This window comes from Haliotis cracherodii, unplaced genomic scaffold (genome assembly GCF_022045235.1).
Source record: "Haliotis cracherodii isolate W230 unplaced genomic scaffold, xgHalCrac1.p SCAF_8, whole genome shotgun sequence".
Lineage (NCBI taxonomy): Eukaryota > Metazoa > Mollusca > Gastropoda > Lepetellida > Haliotidae > Haliotis > Haliotis cracherodii.
Genome location: NW_027266341.1, coordinates 59,483,943 through 59,511,016, shown reverse-complemented (window position 1 = coordinate 59,511,016; position 27,074 = coordinate 59,483,943). Strand labels below are relative to the sequence as shown.

General features: G+C 39.7%; 1 protein-coding gene across 3 annotated transcripts; it reads right to left on the bottom strand.

The window, feature by feature from the left end:
* Positions 1-871: 871 nt before the first annotated feature.
* On the bottom strand, positions 872-27,074 carry LOC139449544 (coiled-coil domain-containing protein 169-like). Of its 3 annotated transcripts, XM_071230985.1 has the most exons (7): positions 26,980-27,074; positions 23,693-23,877; positions 10,658-10,740; positions 4,708-4,821; positions 3,935-4,074; positions 3,654-3,799; positions 872-3,254 (listed from the first exon to the last, which is right to left on the bottom strand). In XM_071230985.1, exons 1-7 carry the CDS (start codon positions 26,983-26,985, stop codon positions 3,158-3,160), a joined length of 771 nt encoding a protein of 256 aa, XP_071087086.1. In that variant the 5' UTR covers positions 26,986-27,074; the 3' UTR covers positions 872-3,157. The 3 variants fall into 3 exon arrangements, with proteins under 3 accessions (XP_071087086.1, XP_071087088.1, XP_071087087.1); XM_071230987.1 differs by lacking the exons at positions 23,693-23,877; positions 26,980-27,074 and adding an exon at positions 16,522-16,657; XM_071230986.1 differs by lacking the exons at positions 23,693-23,877; positions 26,980-27,074 and adding an exon at positions 11,013-11,091.

Here is a 27,074-nt window from a genome sequence, read left to right as displayed (position 1 = left end):
TTTCTATTCCGTGTACCTAGTATGTTATATAAAGCACTGTCCAGTGAGATGTTCCCGTCTTTCTTTTCCGCGTTCCTAGTATGTTATATAAAGCACTGTCCAGTGAGATGTTCCCGTCTTTCTTTTCCGCGTTCCTAGTATGTTATATAAAGCACTGTCCAGTGAGATGTTCCCGTCTTTCTATTCTGTGTCCCTAGTATGTAATATAAAGCACTGTCCAGTGAGATGTTCCCGTCTTTCTATTCCGCGTTCCTAGTATGTTATATAAAGCACTGTAGAGTGAGATGTTCCCGTCTTTCTATTCAGTGTTCCTAATATATTATATAAAGCACTGTCCAGTGAGATGTTCCCGTCTTTCTATTCAGTGTTCATAGTATGTTATATAAAGCACTGTCCAGTGAGATGTTCCCGTCTTTCTATTCCGTGTCCCTAGTATGTTATATAAAGCACTGTCCAGTGAGATGTTCCCGTCTTTCTATTCAGTGTACATAGTATGTTATATAAAGCACTGTAGAGTGAGGTGTTCCCGTCTTTCTATTCCGTGTACCTAGTATGTTATATAAAGCACTGTCCGGTGAGATGTTCCCGTCTTTCTATTCCGCGTTCCTAGTATGTTATATAAAGCACTGTAGATTGAGATGTTCCCGTCTTTCTATTCCGTGTCCCTAGTATGTAATATAAAGCACTGTAGAGTGAGATGTTCCCGTCTTTCTATTTTGTGTCCCTAGTATGTTTTATAAAGCACTGTCCAGTGAGATGTTCCCGTCTTTCTATTCCGTGTTCGTGTAGTGTGTCATAGCATTCCCAATATGAACTACAAACAAATTTCACACAGACGAGGATGTAGTTTTATTTTAAAAATAAGACTAAAGTAAAAAGATATTATTCAAGTCAATCATTAAAGTCTGTTTCATGAATTCATTTAAAGTCAAATATAACATGTTCTATCAATAGTAGAATAATAGAATAACATGGTCTTTTATATAATACTGTGCAGAGGGCTACATTCAGCAGTACAAGCAATTGTAACAGTGATGAGCTACACAGTTGTGCCCTGTACAAGCATATATAACAGCAGTCAACTACACAGTGGTGCCCTGTGCAGGCATATATAACAGTGAGTGAGTGAATTGGGTTTAACGCCTCTTATAACAGTATTCCAGTTATATTATGGCGTGTCAGCTTAATGTGGGAGGAAAGCCCGAAGTGATGCAGGTCTCAGATGTTTACCACTTCAGTGAAACCCACAAGCACAGGTATGGTGCTGACAAACCTAGAAACACAAGTGGGGTGAACCAGGATTCGAACCCACAATCATAGGTTTCTGGCGTGCCCAAGGGACGCAACTCTGCACAGCGAATCGTGGCGCCTTAGACGACTGGGCCACCAGTGCCCCCCATATATAACAGTAGTCAACTACACAGTTGTACCCGGTACAAGCATATGTAACAGAAATAAATGAGTAAGTATTGCTTTTCGCCTCTTTTAGCAATATTCCAGCAATATTGAGGCAGATGACACCAGAAATGGGCTTCATGGGGAATTGTCTTCGCCGTGACAAGAGAATGCTTTGTCCCCGAGGCTAACCCACCAGCCCTTGTAACAGAAGTCAACACACAGCTGTGCCCTATACAAGCATATGTAACAGTAATGAGCTACACAGTAGTGTCCTTGGTAAGAACGAGAGTTAACTTTACTCATCCTGCTTGTTGTTAAACATTGAACTCAGCAATATTCCACTATATGCGGCGGTCTGTTAATAATAGGGGTGACTATTGGTCTGGAAAGAAACCATTGTGATAACTATTGATATTGCAAGCAACTATTGCGATATACATGTATATCGATAGTTTTCAGTGTATCATTTTAGATGGATTTAAGAGTTGAATTATACCTTGGAAATGAAGTTTCCTCATCTATGTGTCCTGGGTAAGGAGGGAGTCGACAAGTTCTAGCTTGTTTGATTTCTTCTGCTCTGTCTATGAGTGTGACTACAGTGATGTGTTATGGTGTTGTTCTCTGCTACAACAGTCCCATCTATTTATCTTGACTGGAGGTCAAGGTGCACTGACATTCATAATATAGCTTATAATCATTACAATGAATCTCTGTATATTATAATAACATTGTGGGATACATAACAGCATGATTGATATGAATTCCATCGTAAAACAAACTGGGACCATTCAAGGTAATTATACAAGTATTTCATGAATCAAGTATCGACATAAATATAAAGTTATCAGGAAATTTCCAATATTCTCAAAATCTATATATAGTATCCACACATGTACAATGTTATCAATTTTTTAAACTCTATCTCTTAATCAGAATGGATAATAGTCAAAATTGATTGACCTACTGAGTCATGAAAGGACTATAAGTGTCTTTGGAGGGAGAATATATATTCTTATTCAATAATAAATTATTTTGAAAATTTCTCATTAATAAGCATTGGTTACAATAGAACCCTGTTTTGTTGATGAAGCTTGCGTAGTTGTACAGTTGTCTCTGTCGTCACGGAGACGGGCACCAAATCCTTGAGTTCACAACAGTGCGTGTTACTGGAGACATGGTTGACATCGTCACTACCACAGTATGGCATGGCTTCAACATTCACTTTTCTCAATCAAAATCATCCAGCTTTACACACAAATCAAGAGATCAGGAATATATTTCTCATGTGTAAAGTCCCTGTGGGTCTATATTTAAAGTCCCCGTGTCTGTATGTGAAGTCCCTGTGTCTGTATGTGAAGTCCCTGTGTCTGTATGTGAAGTCCCTGTGTCTGTATGTGAAGTCCCTGTGTCTCAGGCTATTCTACACATGGTTGTAGGACACATGGCAGGAGGACACAGAGTTGTTTCCTTACTGGATCAGAGTGTTATATTTTCAAAATAGTGAACCATTAAGAATACAGACAAACTGCAGCTGATCTGTGCCTGCTAAGTAGAAATACTTCTGCACAATCCCTGCACCCATCTATAATCCAGTGTATGTATTGAGTCTGCCAGTGTGACTACAGATAATAAATAAGTTATCACAGATAGCTTTCTTTCCACCACACGGGTCTGTGGAAGATATAATCTTCACACCAGTAACAGGCCATGTGTTCATGCTTCCATTGGTTCCAGTAACTGACATGGTTGTCTCCCTTTATCACACCATCTCCAGACTCGGGAGGTTCTTGACTCCTGCTGTTTTCTTGATTGGTCCACGCCTCGGGTCAAGCACTCTTTGATCATCGGGAATATTCCTGAATGAAAAATGTAAATATAATGTAAGCCAAAAACCCTTTCCTGGATGTTTCAGATTCAAAGTGACAAAAAACTATCAACAAGGCTACATTAACAAGAGGGATGATTTCATCTTCCCAATAGTCAGCTTTGCCTATATGGCAAGCAATGCTCCAGCAGCTCCAGGCTTTGCTGTCTACATTTCACAAATTTGAAGGTACATTTGAACATGCAGTTTTCACCAAGATTTCAAAGTGAATCTTATGACGCTTGCTCAAATTGCACATTCAAGGCCCCAGTAAAGCTTTCGAAAAGTTTTATGGCCACCTGTGGAGGACAATTCAAAATTTGACATATCAGAGACAAAAATGATTTTGACTTGTACCACATGTTCTTCAATCTCTTGCCGATTTACTCACCCTCCTGAATCTCTTGCTGTCCTTGCTGTGCTACTACCATCCAGGAGTGCCATCTTCTGCCGCATCCTCACATCTTCCAAGTGGCCCTTGGTGGCATTTATCTCCAGCACATACTGTTTCCGCTCATCGTTGGCCTTGTGGTAGGCCTGCAACAGGAACCAGAATTTGTCAGAATGTCCTGAAACACTTTGACTGCACCAGGCTTAGCACAATAAGAGGTCTGTTGTGTTTTTTAATTACCAACTTTCATTCTGCTCTATGTCCAAGTGTGACACACCCACCTTGGACTCCTGGTCCAACCTCCACTCCAGGTCACGTAGTTGGTTATACAGACTCTGCTTCTCCTTCTCCAGGTTCTTGATCATCTGCGGACTGGCCTCCATGTCATCATAGTTGCGATTGTCCCGTGGGGACTTGTTAGCTGAAATACATACTCCAATGTTAAACTAGTGGACAGGACATCTCATTCATGCATGTAGTTTCATATGTGACCTCGCAGATGTGTGACCTACACTCACATATGTGTGACCTGTCCTCACCTATGTGTGACCTACACTCATAGATATATGCTTCCGTACCTCACCTATGTGTGACCTACACTCATAGATATATGCTGTCGTACCTCACCTTTGTGAGACCTACCCTCACAGATGTGAATTATTTTTACAGATCTATGACCTACCCTCACAGATGTGAATTATTTTCACATATGTGTGACCTGTCCTCACAGATGTGTGGCCTACCCTCACAGATGTGTGACCTGTCTTCACAGATGTGTGACCTGCCCTCACAGATGTGAATTATTTTCACAGATGTGTGACCTACCCTCACATATGTGTGACCTGTCCTCACAGATGTGTGACTTACTCTCACAGATGTGTGACTTACTCTCACAGATGTGTGACTTACTCACAGATGTGTGACCTACCATCACAGATGTGTGACTTACTCTCACAGATGTGTGACCTACCGTCACAGATGTGTGACTTACTCTCACAGATGTGTGACCTACCCCCACAGATGTGTGACTTACTCTCACAGATGTGCGACTTACCTTCCCGGACATTTCTGCGTGCCTCCTCCACCTTGTTCTGGAAGATAAGTATCTGCCTCTCCAGCTGCTGATTCATCTCCTGCTGGGTCTCAAACCGTGTCTTCCACTCGTTGCCTGAAACACACAATCACATCTCCTCTCATTGCCTGAAACACACAGTCACATCTCCTCTCATTGCCTGAAACACACAGTCACATCTCTCATTGTCCGAAACACATAGTCACATCAAACTTCCTTTTCTTGTTCTGCTCATCACATCACACATACTAGATTGCAACATTATGTGCATTTGTGTTAACTTCATTCTGGATGTGTGTGCGTGTTACCTTCATTTTATATATATGTGTGTTACCCATATTCTGTATATGTGTGTTACCTTCATTCTGGATGTGTGTGTGTGTATGTTGCCTTCATTCTGGATGTGTGTGTGTTACCTTCATTCTGTATATATGTGCATGTTACCTTCATTCTGGATGTGTGTGTGTTACCTTCATTCTGTAAATATGTGCATGTTACCTTCATTCTGGATGTGTGTGTATGTGTTACCTTCATTCTGAATGTGTGTGTAACCTTCATTCTGTATATATGTGTATGCTACCTTCATTCTGTATATGTTTTCATGTTATTTTCATTCTGGATATGTGTGTAACCTTCAATCTGTATATATGTGTATGCTACCTTCATTCTATATATGTGTGTGTGTTATTTTCATTGTGGATATGTGGATTACCTTTCACTCTGTATATATTTGAGTAAGTGAGTTAAAGTTTAATGTAACACCGACAATATTTCAGCCATATTGTGATGATCTTAATATCTTTGATTCCTTCATTCTTGATAATTGGGTCTGTTACCTTCATTTTGTATGTATGTGTGTGTGTGTGTTACCTTCATTCTATATATGTGTGTGTGTGTTACCTTCATTCTGTATATGTGTGTGTGTTACATTCATTATGTATATGTGTGTGTTACATTCATTATGTATATGTGTGTGTTACCTTCATTCTATATATGTGTGTGTGTGTTACCTTCATACTGTATATGTGTGTGTGTTACCTTCATTCTATATATGTGTGTGTGTTACCTTCATTCTGTATATGAGTGTGTTACATTCATTCTATATATGTGTGTGTGTTACCTTCATTCTATATATGAGTGTGTTACATTCATTCTATATATGTGTGTGTGTTACCTTCATTTTATATATGAGTGTGTTACATTCATTATGTATATGTGTGTGTGTTATATTCATTATGTATATGTGTGTGTGTTACCTTCATTCTATATATGTGTGTGTGTTACCTTCATTCTATATATGAGTGTGTTACATTCATTCTATATATGTGTGTGTGTTACCTTCATTCTATATATGTGTGTGTGTTACCTTCATTATGTATATGTGTGTGTGTTACCTTCATTCTATATATGTGTGTGTGTTACCTTCATTCTATATATGTGTGTGTTACCTTCATTCTGTATGTGTGTGTGTTACTTTCATTCTGTATATGTGTGTGTGTTGCCTTCATTCTATATATGTGTGTGTGTTACATTCATTATGCATATGTGTGTGTTACCTTCATTCTATATATGTGTGTGTTACCTTCATTCTATATATGTGTGTGTGTTACTTTCCATCTTGATAATTGGGTCTGTTTACCTTCATTCTGTATATGTGTTACCTTCATTCTGTATGTGTGTTACCTTCATTCTGTATGTGTGTTACCTTCATACTGTATATACATGTGTGTGTGTGTTACCTTCATTCTGTATATGCGTATGTGCGTTATCTTCATTCTGTATATGTGTTACCTTCATTCCGTATATGTGTTACCTTCATTCTGTATGTGTGTTACCTTCATACTGTATATACATGTGTGTGTGTGTTACCTTTATTCTGTAAATGTGCATGTTACCTTTATTCTGTATATGTGCATGTTACCCTCATTCTGAATATGTGTTACCTTCATTCTGTATATGACGTGTGTGTGTTACCTTTATCCTGTACATGTGTGCATGTTACCTTTATTCTGGATGTGTGTCACCTTAATTCAGTATATACATGTGGACATTACCTTTATTCAGGGTATGTGTGTTACCTTCATCCTGTATATGTGTCGTCTTCCTTCTGTATATATGTGTGTGTTACCTTTATTCATGATATGTTACTTTCATTCTTGATATGTGTGTGTAACCTTCATTCTGTATATATTTGTGTTTGCTTTACCTTTATTCTAGATATGTTTATTTTGTATATGTGTGTGAGCATGTGTGTGTTACCTACATTCTGGTTGTGTGTTACCTTCATTCTCTATACATGTGCATGTTACCTTCATTCTGTATATACGGTTGTGCGTTACCTTCATTCAGGATGTGTGTTACCCTCATTCTGTATATATTTGCATGTTACCTTCATTCTGTATATGTGTGTGTTACCTTCATTCTGTATGTGTGTGCATGTTACCTTCATTCTGTATATGTGTCACCTTCCTTCTGGAATATATGTGTGTGTTATCTTTATTCATGATATGTTACCTTCATTCTTGATATGTGTGTGTATTACCTTCATTCTGTACATGTGTGTGTTACCTTTATTCTGTACATATGTGCTTTACCTTTATTCTAGATATGTGTGATACCTTCATTCTGTATATATGTTTCACCTTCATTCTGTATATATGTGTGTGTGTGTGTGTCAGTGTGTGTGTGTGTGTGTGTGTGTTACCTACGTTCTGGATGTGTGTGACCTTCTTTCTCTATACATGTGCATGTTACCTTCATTCTGTGTATACGTTTGTGCGTTACCTTCATTCAGGATGTGTGTTACCCTCATTCTGTATATATTTGCATGTTACCTTCATTCTGTATATACGTGTGTGTCACCTTCATTCTGTATATGTGCTTGTTACCTTCATTCTGTATGTGTGTATATTTACCTTCATTCTGAATGTGTCACCTTCATTTTGTATATGTGTGTGTTACCTTTCTTCTGTATATGTGTGTATATTTACCTTCATTCTGTACGTGTTTCCTTCATTCTGTATATGTGTGTTACCTTCATTTTGTATATGTGTCACCATCATTCTGTATATGTCTGCTACCATCATTCTGTATATGAGTGTGTTACCTTCAATCTGTATATGTGTCACCATCATTCTGTATATGTGCATATTACCTTTATTCTGCATGGGTGAGTCACCTTCATTCTGTATATGTGCATGTTACCTTCAATCTGTATGTGTGTCACCTTCATTCTGTACATGTGTGTGTTGCCTTCATTCTGTATGTGTGTTACCTTCATTCTGTATATGTGCATGTTGCCTTCATTCTGTATGTGTGTCACCTTCATTCTGTATGTGTCACCTTCATTCTGTATGTATGTCACCTTTATTCTGTATATGCGCATGTTGCCTTCATTCTGTATGCGTGTCACCTTCATTCTGTATGTGTCACCTTCATTCTGTATGTGTGTCACCTTCATTCTGTATGTGTGTGTGTCACCTTTATTCTGTATGTGTTACCTCCATTCGGTATGCGTGTCACCTTCATTCTGTATATGTGCCACCTTCATTCTGTATGTGTGTCACCTTCATTCTATACATGTGCATGTTACCTTCATTCTGTGTATACGTTTGTGCGTTACCTTCATTCAGGATGTGTGTTACCCTCATTCTGTATATATTTGCATGTTACCTTCATTCTGTATATACGTGTGTGTCACCTTCATTCTGTATATGTGCTTGTTACCTTCATTCTGTATGTGTGTATATTTACCTTCATTCTGAATGTGTCACCTTCATTTTGTATATGTGTGTGTTACCTTTCTTCTGTATATGTGTGTATATTTACCTTCATTCTGTACGTGTTTCCTTCATTCTGTATATGTGTGTTACCTTCATTTTGTATATGTGTCACCATCATTCTGTATATGTCTGCTACCATCATTCTGTATATGAGTGTGTTACCTTCAATCTGTATATGTGTCACCATCATTCTGTATATGTGCATATTACCTTTATTCTGCATGGGTGAGTCACCTTCATTCTGTATATGTGCATGTTACCTTCAATCTGTATGTGTGTCACCTTCATTCTGTACATGTGTGTGTTGCCTTCATTCTGTATGTGTGTTACCTTCATTCTGTATATGTGCATGTTGCCTTCATTCTGTATGTGTGTCACCTTCATTCTGTATGTGTCACCTTCATTCTGTATGTATGTCACCTTTATTCTGTATATGCGCATGTTGCCTTCATTCTGTATGTGTGTCACCTTCATTCTGTATGTGTCACCTTCATTCTGTATGTGTGTCACCTTCATTCTGTATGTGTGTGTGTCACCTTCATTCTGTATGTGTTACCTCCATTCGGTATGCGTGTCACCTTCATTCTGTATATGTGCCACCTTCATTCTGTATGTGTGTCACCTTCATTCTGTATATGTGCACGTTGCCTTCATTCTGTATGTCACCTTCATGCTGTATGTGTGCCACCTTCAGTCTCTGTGTGTGTGTGTCACCTTCATTCTGTATTTTTTTATGTGTGTGTGTGTCACCTTCATTCTGTATGTGTGTCACCTTCATTCTGTATATGTGTCACCTTCATTCTGTATGTGTGTCACCTTCAATCTGTATATGCACATGTTGCCTTCATTCTGTATGTGTGTCACCTTCATTCTGTATGTGTCACCTTCATTCTGTATGTGTGTCACCTTCATTCTGTATGTGTGTGTGTCACCTTCATTCTGTATGTGTTACCTCCATTCGGTATGCGTGTCACCTTCATTCTGTATATGTGCCACCTTCATTCTGTATGTGTGTCACCTTCATTCTGTATATGTGCACGTTGCCTTCATTCTGTATGTCACCTTCATGCTGTGTGTGTGTCACCTTCATTCTGTATTTTTTTATGTGTGTGTGTCACCTTCATTCTGTATGTGTGTCACCTTCATTCTGTATATGTGTCACCTTCATTCTGTATGTGTGTCACCTTCAATCTGTATATGTGCATATTGCCTTCATTCTGTACATGTGTCACCTTCATTCTGTATGTGTGCGACCTTCATTCTTTATGTGTGTGTGTCACCTTTATTCTGTATTGGTGTGTGTTGCCTTCATTCTGTATATGTGTCACCTTCATTCCGTATATGTGTGTGTTGCCTTCATTCTGTATGTGTGTTGCCTTCATTCTGTATGTGTGTTACCTTCATTCTGCATGTGTCACCTTCATTCTGTATGTGTCACCTTCATTCTGTATATGTGCATGTTACCTTCATTCTGAATGTGTGTCACCTTTATTCTGTATTTGTGCATGTTGCCTTCATTCTGTATATGTGTCACCTTCATTCTGTATATGTGTGTGTTGCCTTCATTCTGTATGTGTGTTACTTTCATTCTGTATGTGTCACCTTCATTCTGTATGTGTCACCTTCATTCTGTATATGTACATGTTACCTTCATTCTGAATCGGGTCACCTTTATTCTGTATTTGTGCATGTTGCCTTCATTCTGCATGTGTGTCACCTTCATTCTATATATATGTGTGTGTGTGTTTGTTAGATTCATTCTGGATGTGCTGGTACGTTACCTTCATTCTGTATATATGTGGGTATGTTACCTTCATTCTGTATATGTGGATGCATGACCTTAATTCTTGATAAGTGGATGCGTGTGTGTTACCTTTATTTTATCTCGATGTGTTTTATACCTTTATTCTGAATATGTGTTACATTCATTTTGGATGTGTGTGTGTTAGCGTCATTCTGGATGGGTGTGTGTTACCTTCATTCTGGATGTGTGTGTGTTACTTTTAATCTGGATGTGTGTCAACTTCAAGTTTAATGTGTGTGTGTTATATTCTTCATTCTGAATATGTGTGTTACCTTCATTTTGGATGGGTGTGTGTTAACTTCATTCTGAATATGTGTGTTTCCTTCATTCTGGAAATGTCTTTTACCTTCATTTTCGATAGCATCAAATCTCTTTTCCAGCTCCTCTACTGTAGATTTGAGTTCTGAAGCTGACTGATCAAGCATCTCCCTGAAGCAACAACATGGGTAAGTAAACAGGGGGGTTATAAACATATATACCATCTACAGTTACAATATATAACATAGTCATATAGCCTTAGCGGCCTTAGCGGCACAGTGAACGTGCTGTATTTTGATTGAAATCAGATCTGACAAGTATCTAACCCGAGCAGTGCGCCTTGACATTTCGCACGTCATGACTTCTTGTTGTAAATGCACATATAACGGTGAAATGAGTTCAAATAACTATTCGTCTTTTCTATACACGAAATAAAGCCTTACTTCATTTGGTTTTCTTGCTGAATTTCTGCACGAAGCTTTTCTAATTCAAAGTTCCTCATCGTGTCAGCCGCCATATTGGATCGCTACAACGTTGCTATGTACATTGTGACGTCACATGGAATATCCCAACATTCTATTTATAGTTCGTCGAATGAAGATCGTGAAGAAACTCCCTTTTGGCTCGGGCAAAATAACTCAAACAGAAGGTGCTTAGGTTCGCAATCCTTTGACAGCTTTAGTGGTAGTGTGTACATTAATTAAGTAAGCGTTTGTATGGAAACTCACCAAACTTTATTTTGTTGTATATGTAATTGCGTTTTTTTAATAATGTACAGGTGAATTGTTTGATAGGCATTACTTAAAAGTTGACGGATGACAAAGTAGAGACAATTTATGGATAACAACTCCTTTATTTACTGTAAATCTATATAATGGAATTCTGTGAGCATTCATGGATGGGAAACCTGTAGAAAATATCTTAAGGATGCAAATATTAATTGCAATTGTGTTAACATGCATATTCTTCATTAACATTTCACAGCGTACAGGTTCGGTGGAGGTGATCGAATTGCTAGTTTTTAATTTTATATTTGTTTCGTTTGTTTTGATCATATCATAGGAATTTTTATAGCAATGTCATATTTATCAATAACAGACTTTGTTAGGCAATACCATTTTACAAGTGGTGTAATTTATTTGACGCCGCTGTCAGTTGCATCTCGTGCTATTGTTGTTTATTAACTACGCATCTCTCCAGTTACAATCTGTTGATAAGCTATTTACAATGTCTATCTGTCTGTCTGACCCTGAATAGGATATCCTTCTACCATTAGCGTGAGTAAACATATCCCTGCTTGAATACTGTTTCTTTCTTTGACAGGAAGAGCCCAATTTATCTTTTGTTTCTTACAAGTAATATTGTTTTTAAAAACAGGTGCAAAATCTTTGCGATTGTTTTGTACGGTGTACAGCCTGTCTGGGCCCCGCTCTACCAAGTGATCTCAGCGCTAAGGTGATCGTAACTCCCATCTTATACATAAGCTTTCGATAGCGTTGCGCTAAGATCGCTTTCCGGAAGGGCCCCTGCTGTACAGATGGACGATCGATCCCCGCTACACACTGTCTCAATGGCAACACTGTGTGTCAACATCATAGACTTATTTCCAACCAACAGTGTTGAGTCGATAGTGATGTATTATGCATGATGTCAACTGAATGTGTTTTGATGTCAACGAGCAGAGCTAAAATTCATTAAGATAAATTGTTTTAGGTACTTCTTTTCGTTACTTGTTTCCAGGTATGAAAAGAATTTCAAATTTCCCACTTCACTGAAGCTTTAGTATCACGTTTCGTAGCTAGAAAATGCAAGACTTTGATCATTTGACACGTTTTCTGTTTGGAAGTTGAAGCAGGCGACTTATTTTGAAACGTTTAGTAAAATTAATTTAGAAATGTTTTCGTGAAACTTGGTAACCGTTTACATTAACTGTTTATGTACAAGTTTGCGGTGTCCGATACTTAGCGCCATGTTTGTATACTGAGATGTTTAAGTATATGTTTGAAGTATGATAAAATAATTTCCTTCTAATGTAAAAATATCCAAGAAGAATTAAAGCATATTCATTTATGAGAATCGTCAATAATTTCATACATCATCAGTTTGTTTGTTTTCCATGCCGCGACTGAACACTATAAACTACTGGAAGCGAATGTGCAGAGACAATATTATGACGTCGAAAAGGCACGTTCATTATAAACCCTTCACGATGTCAACAATGTGTTATTCATAAACGCACAGTAGTTACCATATACAGATATATGGTCACTGCAAATATTTAGTTTGATTAGAAATTGGATTGCAAAATGAACAAGTAATTGCACTATTTTTACTCTGTGCCATGGTTGAGCATGGCAACCAGCTGTACCCAGCATACTAACAATGTGGGCCGTAATCCGATTGAAACATGCGGAATTATTCTTACACTATTCAGACAGATTCATAAAGTTTTAAAACGTTATTTTAAGAAGAAATGTCAAATAGAAAAGGTATTTCATTTATGTAAAGTAAATAAAAAGATGTTGTGCTGGATCAATATTGTTCTGATTAGTGTAATTTGAACACGTTTTCGAAAATATTTAATTTCTTCAGAGGACTGAAATTGCATATATTATCGCAGCACAAAATTTCCCTATTTGATGAAATCATTTTTTATAGCTAACTAGTCCAGCAATTTACGCTACTCTTTCATTATCCTTTGTACGTAACATAGATAGAATAAATTACTATAATTCCTTTAATAAAAGGCTTCTGAAATCTGGAGAAAAGGCTGGGATGCACTGTTCACTGAAGTTACTCGTTCAGGTTTGAACAAATAAGACCTGGCTACATATTTACTGAATACATCCAGTGCAGAGGTTGACAATGTTTCAAAGGCATTGTATCTAAGTGATGCCCAGCTTCATCTGTAGTGTTATGATAACTGCTGATTGGTCAGTAAAAATGACAACTTGAACCAAAAAGTTGAATGAGGTCATTTTGTAACGTAATGGCGTCATATAACAACAGGCAACGTCAGATCTCGACAGGAGACAAGTATGCCGCCTCACAGAAATGTATCTTCAAATTGGCGTGTTCAGAATGTAAGTGGGTAATGCACAGAAGAACCCACTTGGTATTCGTGAATACGGAAAATCTGTCACTCATTAATTAGCAATAAGTTCACTCGTGACACATTTTCTGTAATCAAGGGTACCTGGTTGGTTATTGAATAAATGCAAAACCTCATCCCACCACTGTCCCGGATTCAAATGTTTGCCCCGCCACATGTGTAAACACAATTCCTCTTGTCCGTTATGACAGTGCTTTTATTTTATGTTATTTTGATTCAAGTGTATATCTGAAATCATTAAAAATAATTGGTTACATGATCTTCTCATATGGTCATTGACATTCACTCACATCTGCAGGCATTCCCATTTTCTTCTATTAAATGTGGGTTTCTGAAGAGAATAAGTGCATTTGCAATAATATATAACACTTCAGGGGATAGATGTGATTATTTACTAAATTTATACTCGTAACCTGTCTGTTTCGGTAAAGGGTCCAATTAAAGTGATTATAATAATATATTGGAGAGGGTTAGAGTAAGCTATTCTATGATCAAATATGTCAATCGTTTACTTTTATGTAGGTAGTATTTTGAGTTGGAAAAAGGTAACTTGATTTTTTACATATTGTGCTGTTAACGGAGAATGAATGAGGTATGAGTAGTGAGTAGTATGCCGGACGACGTCACTCATGATGTTATGTGTTCATACGTTACTGCGATTCTGAGAGAAGACAAATCTGCACCAATTCGATGCTAAAAATGTGCGATTATATCGTGTGTAAGAACAGATTACTGCACCCGTGCCTATCAGAAACCATTTATCTTACCACAGGTGATTAAAACCTGATCTAACGAGCTAAAGTCTTTCGTTCATGAGGGAGGTGACAACATTCTGACGAATGAAGCTTGACAAAAGTTTCAGCACGCTGGGCTCCACGGCTCCTGACCCCTGATTAAAAACGCCCCAGGTTCATCATCTCCGTGAGAATTTACTCCGTTTTGAAACAGACACAGCTGATTTTGTTCAGCCGTTTATAACCACTGACGAGTCTTTGGGTCACCAATATCAGCCAGGGAGTAAACAACATCATAACAGCTTCGGAAGCTTTAAAAGTTTTATAAAAAACAATGATAGGAATGGTATATACTTTGATACAAATTATGGATCAAGATTCTTTCAGGTTATACACTCCCGTCTCAGGCTTGGCTGCAGTGATCTAAACGCCGACAATATCGGATTTATATCAGACAGCCCGAGATGTTGTTGTGGCTATCATGCCCTTCATTTCTTTCTTACGTGTCCCTTAAACAGTACAGTAAGGCAAAACATGTATTATTTCGTAAAGGGCTACGATTTAAATTCAATTCTAAATGGTAATTCAATGGTAACGACAGTAACAAATCTTGAAATTTTGAAATCGGTGCACAGTTTTATTCTATCTTCTTGTCGATTTAGAGATTTTGTCTGAGATGTTGTCTTTGCTATATGATACTGCGATGTTGTTGTGCTGGATGTAAATAATAATGTAACTGTAGATATGGAAGATAATCCAGTAATTAAACACTTACAGAACAATACTTATCTTTACTGCCAATTATACAATGTATGCTGTTTCTCATGTCACTTTCAACACATTGCTATTTGTATATGTATCATGTTTGGGAGAGGCATTCAGATAAGCAAAATTTGCTTGTTTGCCAATCCCTCCACTTTAAGGAAAAAAATATGTTTATATCACATCATAAAAGTGGAATCATCTAACGCCCGAAGAAGGACGAAAGGTCACGCCTTTAATGGCCAACATAATGCTGATCTGCTTAGACAACTGTGTGAGACCACCAAGGCTAAACGACGTGGAAAACTCACTAAAGGGGTGTTATTCCACCAGGACAATGCACCTGTGCACAAGTCTGTAGTCGCCATGGCTGCAGTGCATGACTGTTGCTTTGAACTCATTGATCATCCTCCGTATTCACCAGATTTAGCACCGTCAGATTTCCAATACTCGGGGGCGATTGTTTTAAATATAAATTTTTAATAACCAACTACATCAACGCAGTCGACCCGTGAAGATCCGGGGTAGAATAGGTCTCCAGCAACCCATGCTTGCTTTAAAAGGCGACTATGCTTGTCATAAGATGCGACTAACGGGATCGGGTGGTCAGGCTCGCTGACTTGGTTGATACATGTCATCGTATCCCAATTGCGTGGACCGATTTTCATGATGTCAATTACTGGATTTTCTGGTCCAGACTCGATTATTTACAGACCGCCGTCATTTAGCTGGAATATTGCTGAGTGTGGCGTTAAACAACAAACAAACAACAACGCAATCCATCACAGTTAAGGCACAGCTATGTTCAGCCAGTCCTCTGACCTATGTGGAACTCGAGTGAAACAGTCGACATTGTATTCCCGCACTTTACCTGTCATACACTCACTCACTAGGTATAATGTACTGTCACCAGGTATAATGAATTGTCACCATGTATAATGTGTTGTCACTAGGTATAATGTACTGTCACCAGGTATAAGGCATTGTCACCAGGTATAATGAATTGTCACAGGTATAATGTGTTGTCACAATGGAAAATGAATTGTCACCAGGTATAATGCATTGCCACCAGGTATAATGTACTGTACTGTCTCAATTAACAATTATTCTAGTGTGAGAGGGCGGCAGAGATTTATATACATACATTAATATCATCTGGTGGAATGGTTACCCAGTTCAGCCCCGTGTGAATCTGATGGAGTGGTTTAACTCCTCGTGGATCTGGTGGAGTGGTTACCCATTGTTTATCTGGTGGAGTGGTTCAACCCCTTGTGAATCAGGTGGAGTTGTTATCCAGTGTTAATCTGGTGGATACGTTATACTCCCAATACTGGTTGGTCTTACCTGGCCTCCTGGGAATCTGTCCTCGCCCAGTCCGACATCCCGTCACAGCGTCCAGTAAGCACAGATTTAGGCTGATGTTCTTCTCCTACTCAAATCTCACCCGAATTTGTAACACCAGCCGCCTCAAGCATCTACATCTCACTCTGCCGCACGCGACGATGCGTTTTGATTTCTATTGAATTATTGATCGTCTTTCGTGTTATCCAGGACGGGTATCACAGTGGTGAGAGTGCGTGCAGTCGGCCGGCGTCACAGCTCGCCTACAGGGTGTGCACGAGGATAGGTGAAAGTTTGTAGATTCTACTTTCTGTTAGTTTGACACGGGAGATAGCTATCATGCCATAAGGTTTCATAGACTAACGTCACAGTTGCGTGCCAGCAGTATTTCAAGAATTTCGCGTTCAAGCCTTTAGTGACAAGACATTTTCCCTATATTTGGACAGAAGCCAATCTGATCTGACTAGCAATAGATGAAGTTACGAGTAATTTAAACCCAGGACAGCACGTTGCTGGTTGTTTGGCGTGGCAGGTGTTACAGCTCTAACTGTTATGTAACTGTCCTGCTTTAATGTCACATCAGAGTCTTAAAAGTGATTCCGACGAATTTATATACCCTTGCTGTGTCTGTGTAACGGGTAGTCTGGAGGATATAGGTCTCTACGACTAAAGGCAACACAATGTAAAGAGGTATTGCTCATACTGAGGTCTCATATTGAGCGTATGTGTTTGACGCCGTGTGTGACAATGTATGTGTTTGATGCCGTGTGTGACAGTGTATGTGTTTGACGCCGTGTGTGACAATGTATGTGTTTGACGCCGTGTGTGACAATGTATGTGTTTGACGCCGTGTGTGTCAGTGTGTGTTTGACGCCGTGTGCCACAGTTCATGTGTTTGACGCTGTGTGTGACAGTGTATGTGTTTGACGGCGTGTGCCACAGTTTATGTGTTGACGCCGTGTGCCACAGTTTATGTGTTTGACGCCGTGTGTGACAGTGTATGAGTTTGACGCTGTGCGCGACGGTGTATGTGTTTGACGTCGTATGTTCCAGGGTATGACCACGTTCATCAGAGAGTGCATGGAATCGTAGGATTTGGAGGAAACCGACGTAAGAGAAGAATGTTTGAGCTTCAGATACATTGGTCTATATTTGAGATACATTGGTCAATGTTTGAGATACATTGTTCTTTGTTTGAGATACATTGGTCTATGTTTGAAACACATTGGTCAATGTTTGAGCTTCAGATACATAGGTGCCCACACCACGACCTAAATGCCCACACCACGACCTAGATCATGCCCTAGATGCCCACACCACGACCTAGACCATGGCCTAGAAGCCCACACCATGACCTAGACCATGGCCTAGAAGCCCACACCATGACCTAGGAGCCCACACCATGACCTAGATGCCCACACCACGACCTAGACCATGGCCTAGAAGCCCATATCATGACCTAGAAGCCCACACCATGACCTAGACCATGGCCTAGAAGTCCACACTATGACCAAGATGCCCACACCACGACATAAATGCCCAAACCACGACCTAGACTATGGCCTAGAAGCCCACACCATGACCTAGATGTCCACACCATGACCTAGACCATCACCTAGATGCCCACACACCGACCTAGACCATGACCGAGAAGCCAACACCATGACCTAGACCATGACATGGAGGGCCACACCATGACCTAAACCATGACTTAGAAGCCAACACCATAACCTACATGACCACGCCACGACCTATATGCCAACAACACGACCGAGACCATGGCCTAGACGCCCACATCATGACCCCGACCATGACATAGATGCCCACATCATGATCTAGATGCCCACACCATAACCTAGATGCCCACATTATGACCTAGAAGCCAACACCATAACCTAGATGCCCACACAATAACCCAGATGCCCACATCATTACCTAGAAGCCCACACCATGACCTAGACCATGATCTAGATGCCCACACCACGACCTAGATGCCCACACTATAACCTAGATGCCCATACCACGACCAAGATGCCTACACCATGACATAGATGCCCACACAATGACCTAGTGTCCACACCATGACATAGATGCCCACACCATGACCTACAACATGACCTAGACGCCCACACCATGACCACACCAGGACCTAGATGCCCACACAATAACCTAGATGCCCACATCATAACCTAGTTGCCCACATCATGACCTAGATGCCCACACCATGACCTAGATGCCCACATCATGACCTAGATGCCCACATTATGACCTAGATGCCCACACCACGACTAATACCATGACCTCGATGCGCACACCATGACCTAGCTGCCCACACCATGACCTAGGGGCCCACACAATGACCAACACCATGACCTAGATGCCCACACTATGACCTAGATGACCACGCCATAGCACAGATGCCCACACCATTACCTACACCATGACCTAGAGGCCCACACCATAACACAGATGCCCACACCATTACCTACGCCATGACCTAGATACCAACACCATGACCTTGACGCCTACACCATGACCTAGACCATGACCTTGATGCCAACACCATGACCTAGAAGTCCACACCATGACCTACACCATGACCTAGAGGCCCACACCATGACCTAGATACCCACACCATGACCTTGACGCCTACACCATGACCCACACCATGACCTAGACCATGACCTTGATGCCAACACCATGACCTAGAAGCCCACACCATGACCTACACCATGACTTAGACCATGACCTAGATGCCAACACCATGACCTAGATGCCCACACCATGACCGTCGCGGCCTCATATTATGTCCTCTTATTTAGTATGACCGTCTGACAAGACACATTATCGACCAATAACATATAGAAGCTCTAATGATGGACCAATGCCACCACATTGATTTGTACCCGTTGTCGGGCCAACAAAACACAAAGATCATAATATTTATTGTCCTTCATGTAGTTTTCAGTGTAACTATGTATTCTGGTGACAACGACGCGAGGCTGCTCGATGTGCGGAGTTCTTGGCACACCCGAGCGTCAACAGAAGGCAGGTAAACAAGACGGGTGTTTGAGGCAAGTCGAAGAATCAATACTGAACTTTAGCCGACAAATTCAAATATTGATTAAACTGTTACACTTTGCAAAGTCGTGTTCAGAGTTTACAAGTACATATAGGACACCATGTAATAATGAGTTCCGCTTGGTCACGCTAGGGCCAACATAATGATAGACAGACAAGCACGATCGGTTACCATGGGCAACCCCCTCTCCCCCGCACAATGCGTACAGAATATGATATCGTCGTGCAGTAATATTGTTTCGGGTCAAATAATATGGCCTTTTCCCAGTGGGGACAGGAGATATGTTTTTTCGTGATGTAATCAAGGAATTTAAAATGCACCGGAAGTTTTAATTATGTTATAGTACATAGTTTCCTACTCGTGTTTACTGGTGACGTCAATTTGTTCTGTAATACAGGGCCTACAAATACAGTTTCATGTGTTGTAACGTTGTACTGTTTTTGATTGAAGGATAGCTGTTAAATTTATCTAAAAAAAACATTGATGTATTAAGGTGAGGTAAATTGTTAACAAGGTTTGAAAAAGGTTCTGTAAAGGTACTAAAGGTACTACACCTAGTTATTGGTTGTAAATACCTAGCATTCTGTTTTACTAATAAATTCAAATGGTCGAGAGTGTTTGATGATATAGTTTGCAAGATAAAAAGTTTCACTACAACTCTAACACGTAGGATTCCGGGTACAAATATAGGTCCCCAGCAACATATGAAATGTCATTAGTAAACAATTGAAACTGTGCATAGTTTTGATGCAGTTTTGGTGCAATCGGAAATGAGTTTATGTCTTGTCAGTGTGTTCAAAATATTAAATAAAATAGATGTTAAAAAAATAACAAAACATTCATAGATATAATTTCTTATTGACGCCATCAAATGCAAATGACTATAATATGTTTGAATGCATGACACTTTTGTTATGGATAGCAACTTTTTTATTCTTTGTACACAGATTAATGATGCACCTGCATAGATTAATGATGCACCTGCATAGATTAATGATACACCTACATAGATTAATGATACACCTACACAAATTAATGATGCACCTACATAGATTAATAATACACCTACACAGATTAATGACGCACCTACACAGGAGAATGAAGCACCTACACAGATTAATGACGCACCTACATAGATATATGATGCCCCTACACAGATTAATGATGCACCCACACAGATTAATGACACACTTACACAGATCAATGATGCACCTGCACAGACTAATGATGCACCTACATAGATCAATGATATACCTACATAGATTAATGATGTACCTACATAGATTAGTGATTCACCTACACAGATAAATGATACATCTACATAGATTAATGATGCACCCACACATATTAATGATGCACCTACATAGATTAATGACACACTTACACAGATCAATGATGCACCTACACAGATTAATGATGCACCTACATGATTAATGATGCACCTACATAGATTAATGACACACGTACACAGATCAATGATGCACCTACACAGATTAATGATGCACTTACACAGATTAATGACGCACCTACATAGATTAATGATGCACCTACATAGATTTATGATGCCCCTACATAGATTAATGATACACTCACACAGATTAATGACACACTTACACAGATCAATGATGCACCTACACAGATTAATGATCCACCTACACAGGTTAATGATGCACCTACGCAGATTAATGATGCACCTGCATAGATTAATGATGCAGCTACACTGATTAATGATGCACCTACACAGATTAATGATACACTTACACAGATTAATGACGCACCTACACAGGAGAATGAAGCACCTACACAGATTAATAACGCACCTACATAGATTAATGATGCACCTACATAGATTTATGATGCCCCTACACAGATTAATGATGCACCCACACAGATTAATGGCGCACCTACATGTACATAGATTAATGATGCACCTACATAGATTAATGATGCAGCTACACAGATTAATGATGCACCTACATAGATTAATGATGCACCCACACAGATTAATGATGCACCTACATAGTTTAATGACACACTTACACAGATCAATGATGCACCTACACAGATTAATGATACACCTACACAGATTATGGAGGCGAGGTTACAGGTGGAGGCGAGGTATCCGTATGATGTTAACGATGGAGGCGAGATATCAGGATGATGTTACAGGTAACAGGTGGAGTCGAGGTATCCGTATGATGTTAAAGATGGAGGCGAGGTATCCGTATGATGTTAAAGATGATGGCGAGGTATCAGAATGATGCTACATGTGAAGGCGAGGTATCAGTATGATGTTACAGGTGGAGGTGAGGTATCAGTATGATGTTAAAGATGGAGGCGAGGTATCAGTATGATGTTAAAGATGATGGCGAGGTATCAGGATGATGTTAACGATGGAGGCGAGATATCAGGATGATGTTACAGGTAACAGGTGGAGTCGAGGTATCCGTATGATGTTAAAGATGGAGGCGAGGTATCAGTATGATGTTAAAGATGATGGCGAGGTATCAGAATGATGCTACATGTGGAGGTGAGGTATCAGTATGATGTTACAGGTGGAGGTGAGGTATCAGTATGATGTTACATGTGAAGGCGAGGTATCAGTATGATGTTACAGGTGGAGGTGAGGTATCCGTATGATGTTAAAGATGGAGGCGAGGTATCAGTATGATGTTAAAGATGATGGCGAGGTATCAGAATGATGCTACATGTGGAGGTGAGGTATCAGTATGATGTTACAGGTGGAGGCGAGGTATCAGTATGGTGTTACAGTTGGAGGTGAGGTATCAGTATGATGTTACATGTGAAGGCGAGGTATCAGTATGATGTTACGGTTGGAGGTGAGGTATCAGTATGATTTTACAGGTTGATGTGAGGTATCAGTATGATGTTAAAGATGGTGGCGAGGTATCAGCATGATGTTAAAGATGGTGGCGAGGTATCAGTATGATGTTACATGTGAAGGCGAGGTATCAGTATGATGTTAAAGGTGGAGGTGAGTTATCAGCATGATGTTAAAGATAGAGGCGAGGTATCAGTATGATGTTAAAGGTGGAGGTGAGTTATCAGCATGATGTTAAAGATAGAGGCGAGGTATCAGTATGATGTTAAAGGTGGAGGTGAGTTATCAGTATGATGTTAAAGATAGAGGCGAGGTATCAGTATGATGTTAAAGGTGGAGGTGAGTTATCAGCATGATGTTGAAGATAGAGGCGAGGTATCAGTATGATGTTAAAGGTGGAGGTGAGTTATCAGCATGATGTTAAAGATAGAGGCGAGGTATCAGTATGATGTTACAGGTGGAGGCAAGGTATCATTATGATGTTACAGGTGGAGATGAGGTATCAGTATGATGTTAAAGGTGGGGGCGAGGTATCAGTATAATGTGAAAGATGGAGGCGGGGTATCAGTTTGATTTTCAAAAGGAAAGGAGAGGTACATGTATCAGTATGATGTTACAGGTGGAGATGAGTTATCAGTATGATGTTAAATTGTGAGGCGAGGTATCAGTATGATGTTACAGGTGGAGGTGAGGTATCAGTATGATGTTAAAGATGGTGGCGAGGTATCAGTATGATGTTACATGTGAAGACGAGGTATCAGTATGATGTTACAGGTGGAGGCAAGGTATCAGTATGATGTTAAAGGTATCAATAAAATGTAAAAGATGGTGGGGAGGTATCGGTATGATGTTACAGGTGGAGATGAGGTATCAGTATGATGTTAAATTGTGAGGCGAGGTATCAGTATGATGTTACAGGTGGAGGTGAGGTATCAGTATGATGTTAAAAGGAAAGGCGAGGTATCAGTACAACGGTGGAGGCGAGGATGAGGTAGGGGTGATGTTTGTGTCTTAGATGACATAGGAAGGGACATCCTTTCCTAGGGTTGTACTCATATCTTCATGCATGGCTTTTAGCGTTAAGCCAATATTCTGCAAGTGCTTGATCACTGCAATGTGCCAAATTGTTTGTATGGATATACCTCTATGTCATCATGTAATGTCCGCGACAAAGGACTTCACTGTCAGAAAATCCCTTATTTGTGAGGAACAGACGTTGTCATTCAACCCATTCAAATTACAAGGAGTACCTTTCAAAGTCCTCAGCCTGTTTCCTTGGGGTGGGTCTCCATCGGGGGGTGTAGTCAGCCTTGCTCTCCCTGGCATAGGCGGGGTGAACAGACGCCGCCCTTCCCTGAACCCCCAGGCCGTCGGCGTCACCGAAGTCAATCGACGTCAATGACATCCCCACGTCCACATAACGCCTACGGTTGCTCTGGAAATAAGAATACAAAATGTAGCTTCTTCTACACCATGTGTTGTAGGTGGATATATCTTGTTATAAACCATGTGTTGTTGGTGGATATATCTTGTTATAAACCATGTGTTGTAGGTGGATATATCTTGTTATAAACCATGTGTTGTAGGTGGATATATATCTTGTTATATACCCGGTGTTGTAGGTGGATATATCTTGTTATTCGCTATGTGTTGAGGGTGGATATATCTTGCTATATACCATGTGATGTAGATGGATATATATCTAGTTATATACCATGTGTTGCAGGTGGGTATATTGTTATATGCCATTGTTTTAGATGGATACATATCTTTTTATAGACCATGTGTTTTAGGTGGCTATACCTTGTTATATACGATGTGTTGTAGGTGTATAATCTTGTTATACACCATGTACTGTCGGTGGATATATCTTGTTATACACCATGTGTTGTGGGGGATATATCTTGTTATGTATCATGTGTTGTTGGTGGATATATCTTGTTATACACCATGTGTTGTTGGTGGATATATCTTGTTACACACCATGTGTTGTTGGTGGATATATCTTGTTATATATCATGTGTTGTTGATGCATATATCGTGTTATACACCATGTGTTGCATGAGGATATATCTTGTTACACACCATGTGTTGTTGATGCATATATCTTGTTATACACCATGTGTTGTGGGGGATATGTCTTGTTATGTATCATGTGTTGTTGGTGGATATATCTTGTTATACACCATGTGTTGTTGGTGGATATATCTTGTTATACACCATGTGTTGTTGGTGGATATATCTTGTTATATATCATGTGTTGTTAATGCATATATCGTGTTATACACCATGTGTTGCATGAGGATATATCTTGTTATACACCATGTGTTGTTGATGCATATATCTTGTTATACACCATGTGTTGTTGATGCATATATCCTGTTATACACCATGTGTTGCATGTGGATATATCTTGTTATACACCATGTGTTGCATGTGGATATATCTTGTTATACACCATGTGTTGCATGTGGATATATCTTGTTATACACCATGTGTTGTTGATGCATATATCTTGTTATACACCATGTGTTGCATGTGTATATATCTTGTTATACACCATGTGTTGTTGATGCATATATCTTGTTATACACCATGTGTTGCATGTGTATATATCTTGTTATACACCATGTGTTGTTGGTGCATATATCTTGTTATACACCATGTGTTGCATGTGGATATATGTTGTTTTACACCATGTGTTGTTGATGCATATATCTTGTTATACACCATGTGTTGCATGTGGATATATCTTGTTATGTATCGTGTGTTGCATGTGGATATATCTTGTTTTACACCATGTGTTGTTGATGCATATATCTTGTTATACACCATGTGTTGCATGTGGATATATCTTGTTATACACCATGTGTTGTTGATGCATATATCTTGTTATACACCATGTGTTGCATGTGGATATATCTTGTTATACACCATGTGTCGTTGGTGCATATATCTTGTTATGTACCATGTGTTGTTGGTGCATATATCTTGTTATACACCATGTGTTGCATGTGGATGTATCTTGTTATACATCATGTGTTGCATGTGGATATATCTTGTTATACACCATGTGTTGCATGTGGATATATCTTGTTATGTACCATGTGTTGCATGTGGATATATCTTGCTATACACCATGTGTCGTTGGTGCATATATCTTGTTATACACCATGTGTTGCTTGTGGATATATCTTGTTGTGTTGTTGGTGGATATATATGTATACCATAACACCATACCGTCATAGTGCCATGTGTCGTGTCAGTGGAAGATATAGTGATGTATACCCTACCGTCAAAGTGCTATGTGTAGTGTCAGTGGAAGATATAGTGATGTATACCCTACCGTCATAGTGCTATGTGTAGTGTCAATGGAAGATATAGTGATGTTGATCATCTAATTGGTAGGATAAAACCAATAACACTATACGTTGGGGATACACGGATGAAGATACAAAGGACAGGCAGGTGCTTTCAGTGTTTATCAACAAACATGGCGTCGGCCTTGTCAATCCGTGAATTAATCATCGGGAATCTGGAGAAACGACAGGGATAATTGCTATTATTATCGAAACAATAGTCAAAGATACTGAAAATCAGTGTCTATCGGGGACATAGCTGGGGTATTTTACAAGTTTGGGCAACTTTGGAGATAATTTAGCGAGGAAAAAGCCAAGCGGGATCAGTTCCCTTAACTATGCTTGTGGACCTCTGCTGGTTGGGTCCTTTTCTCGAATTCAAAACAGTTGGATTTGGCCGAAATATGTCCCAGTTGTTACTTTGTTTCATTTTGTTGTTGTGTGTACATCTGACTGCACTTCGTAACGTTATGACAGGACAGGCCGAATAAACAAACGTGACGTCTCATAGGCTAGGGTTAGAGTAGCTTTCCTTTGATAAAAGACAGTTATTCTAGCGGGCGGACCGATGGACTGCCGCCCAAGGCAAGAAGAAACGATATGTGTAGGCAATTGTTATTTTGCCTAAATGCAGTTTCGCCACTGTCCAAGATTTGCAGGGAAACTGGCAATGTTTAGGTCAGTGTTTATGAGGGAGGAGAACAGGTTTTTCGACGACAGAAATTAAGTGAGTGAGTTTGGTTTAACGCCGCATTTAACAGTATTCCAGTATCAGCTGTGTCAGCTTAATGTGGGAGGAAAGCCCGAAGTGATGCAGATCTCAGACTTTTACCACTTCGGTGAAACCCACGAGCGCGGGTATGGTGCTGACAAACCTGGAAACATAATCGGGACGAACCGGGATTCGAACCCACAATCATAGGTTTCTGGCATGCCAAGGGACGCAACTCTGCGCAGCGAATCGCGGCCCCACAGACAACTGGGCGACCCGTGCCCCGACAGAAATAAAGATAAAGACGTCATCACGCTTGTGTGTTTGGGGATGATAAACATCGTGTATTAGGAATATATATTATGTATTTAACTCGACAATGCTCGCTAAACACTATGTTTTTTTCCATATACAGGATATTTACCATCCCAAAACACACTTGCTTGATAACCTTCATATATCCTACCTCCATTGTCAGTGATGACCGGTCATGTCCAGATGCAGGTGACCACCAGGGTTATCCGAATGAAGTAGACAGATCCTGGACAGACAGTTCACCCA

Bases quoted from the DNA above. Each gene is read 5' to 3' on its own strand.
- LOC139449544 (XM_071230985.1), bottom strand. The intron at 4,822-10,657 runs GTAAAAGACATT...TGTGTGTTTCAG, and splicing joins TGATGCTATCGAAAATGAAG to GCAACGAGTGGAAGACACGG. The intron at 3,800-3,934 runs GTGGGTGTGTCA...TTCCTGTTGCAG, and splicing joins GGTTGGACCAGGAGTCCAAG to GCCTACCACAAGGCCAACGA.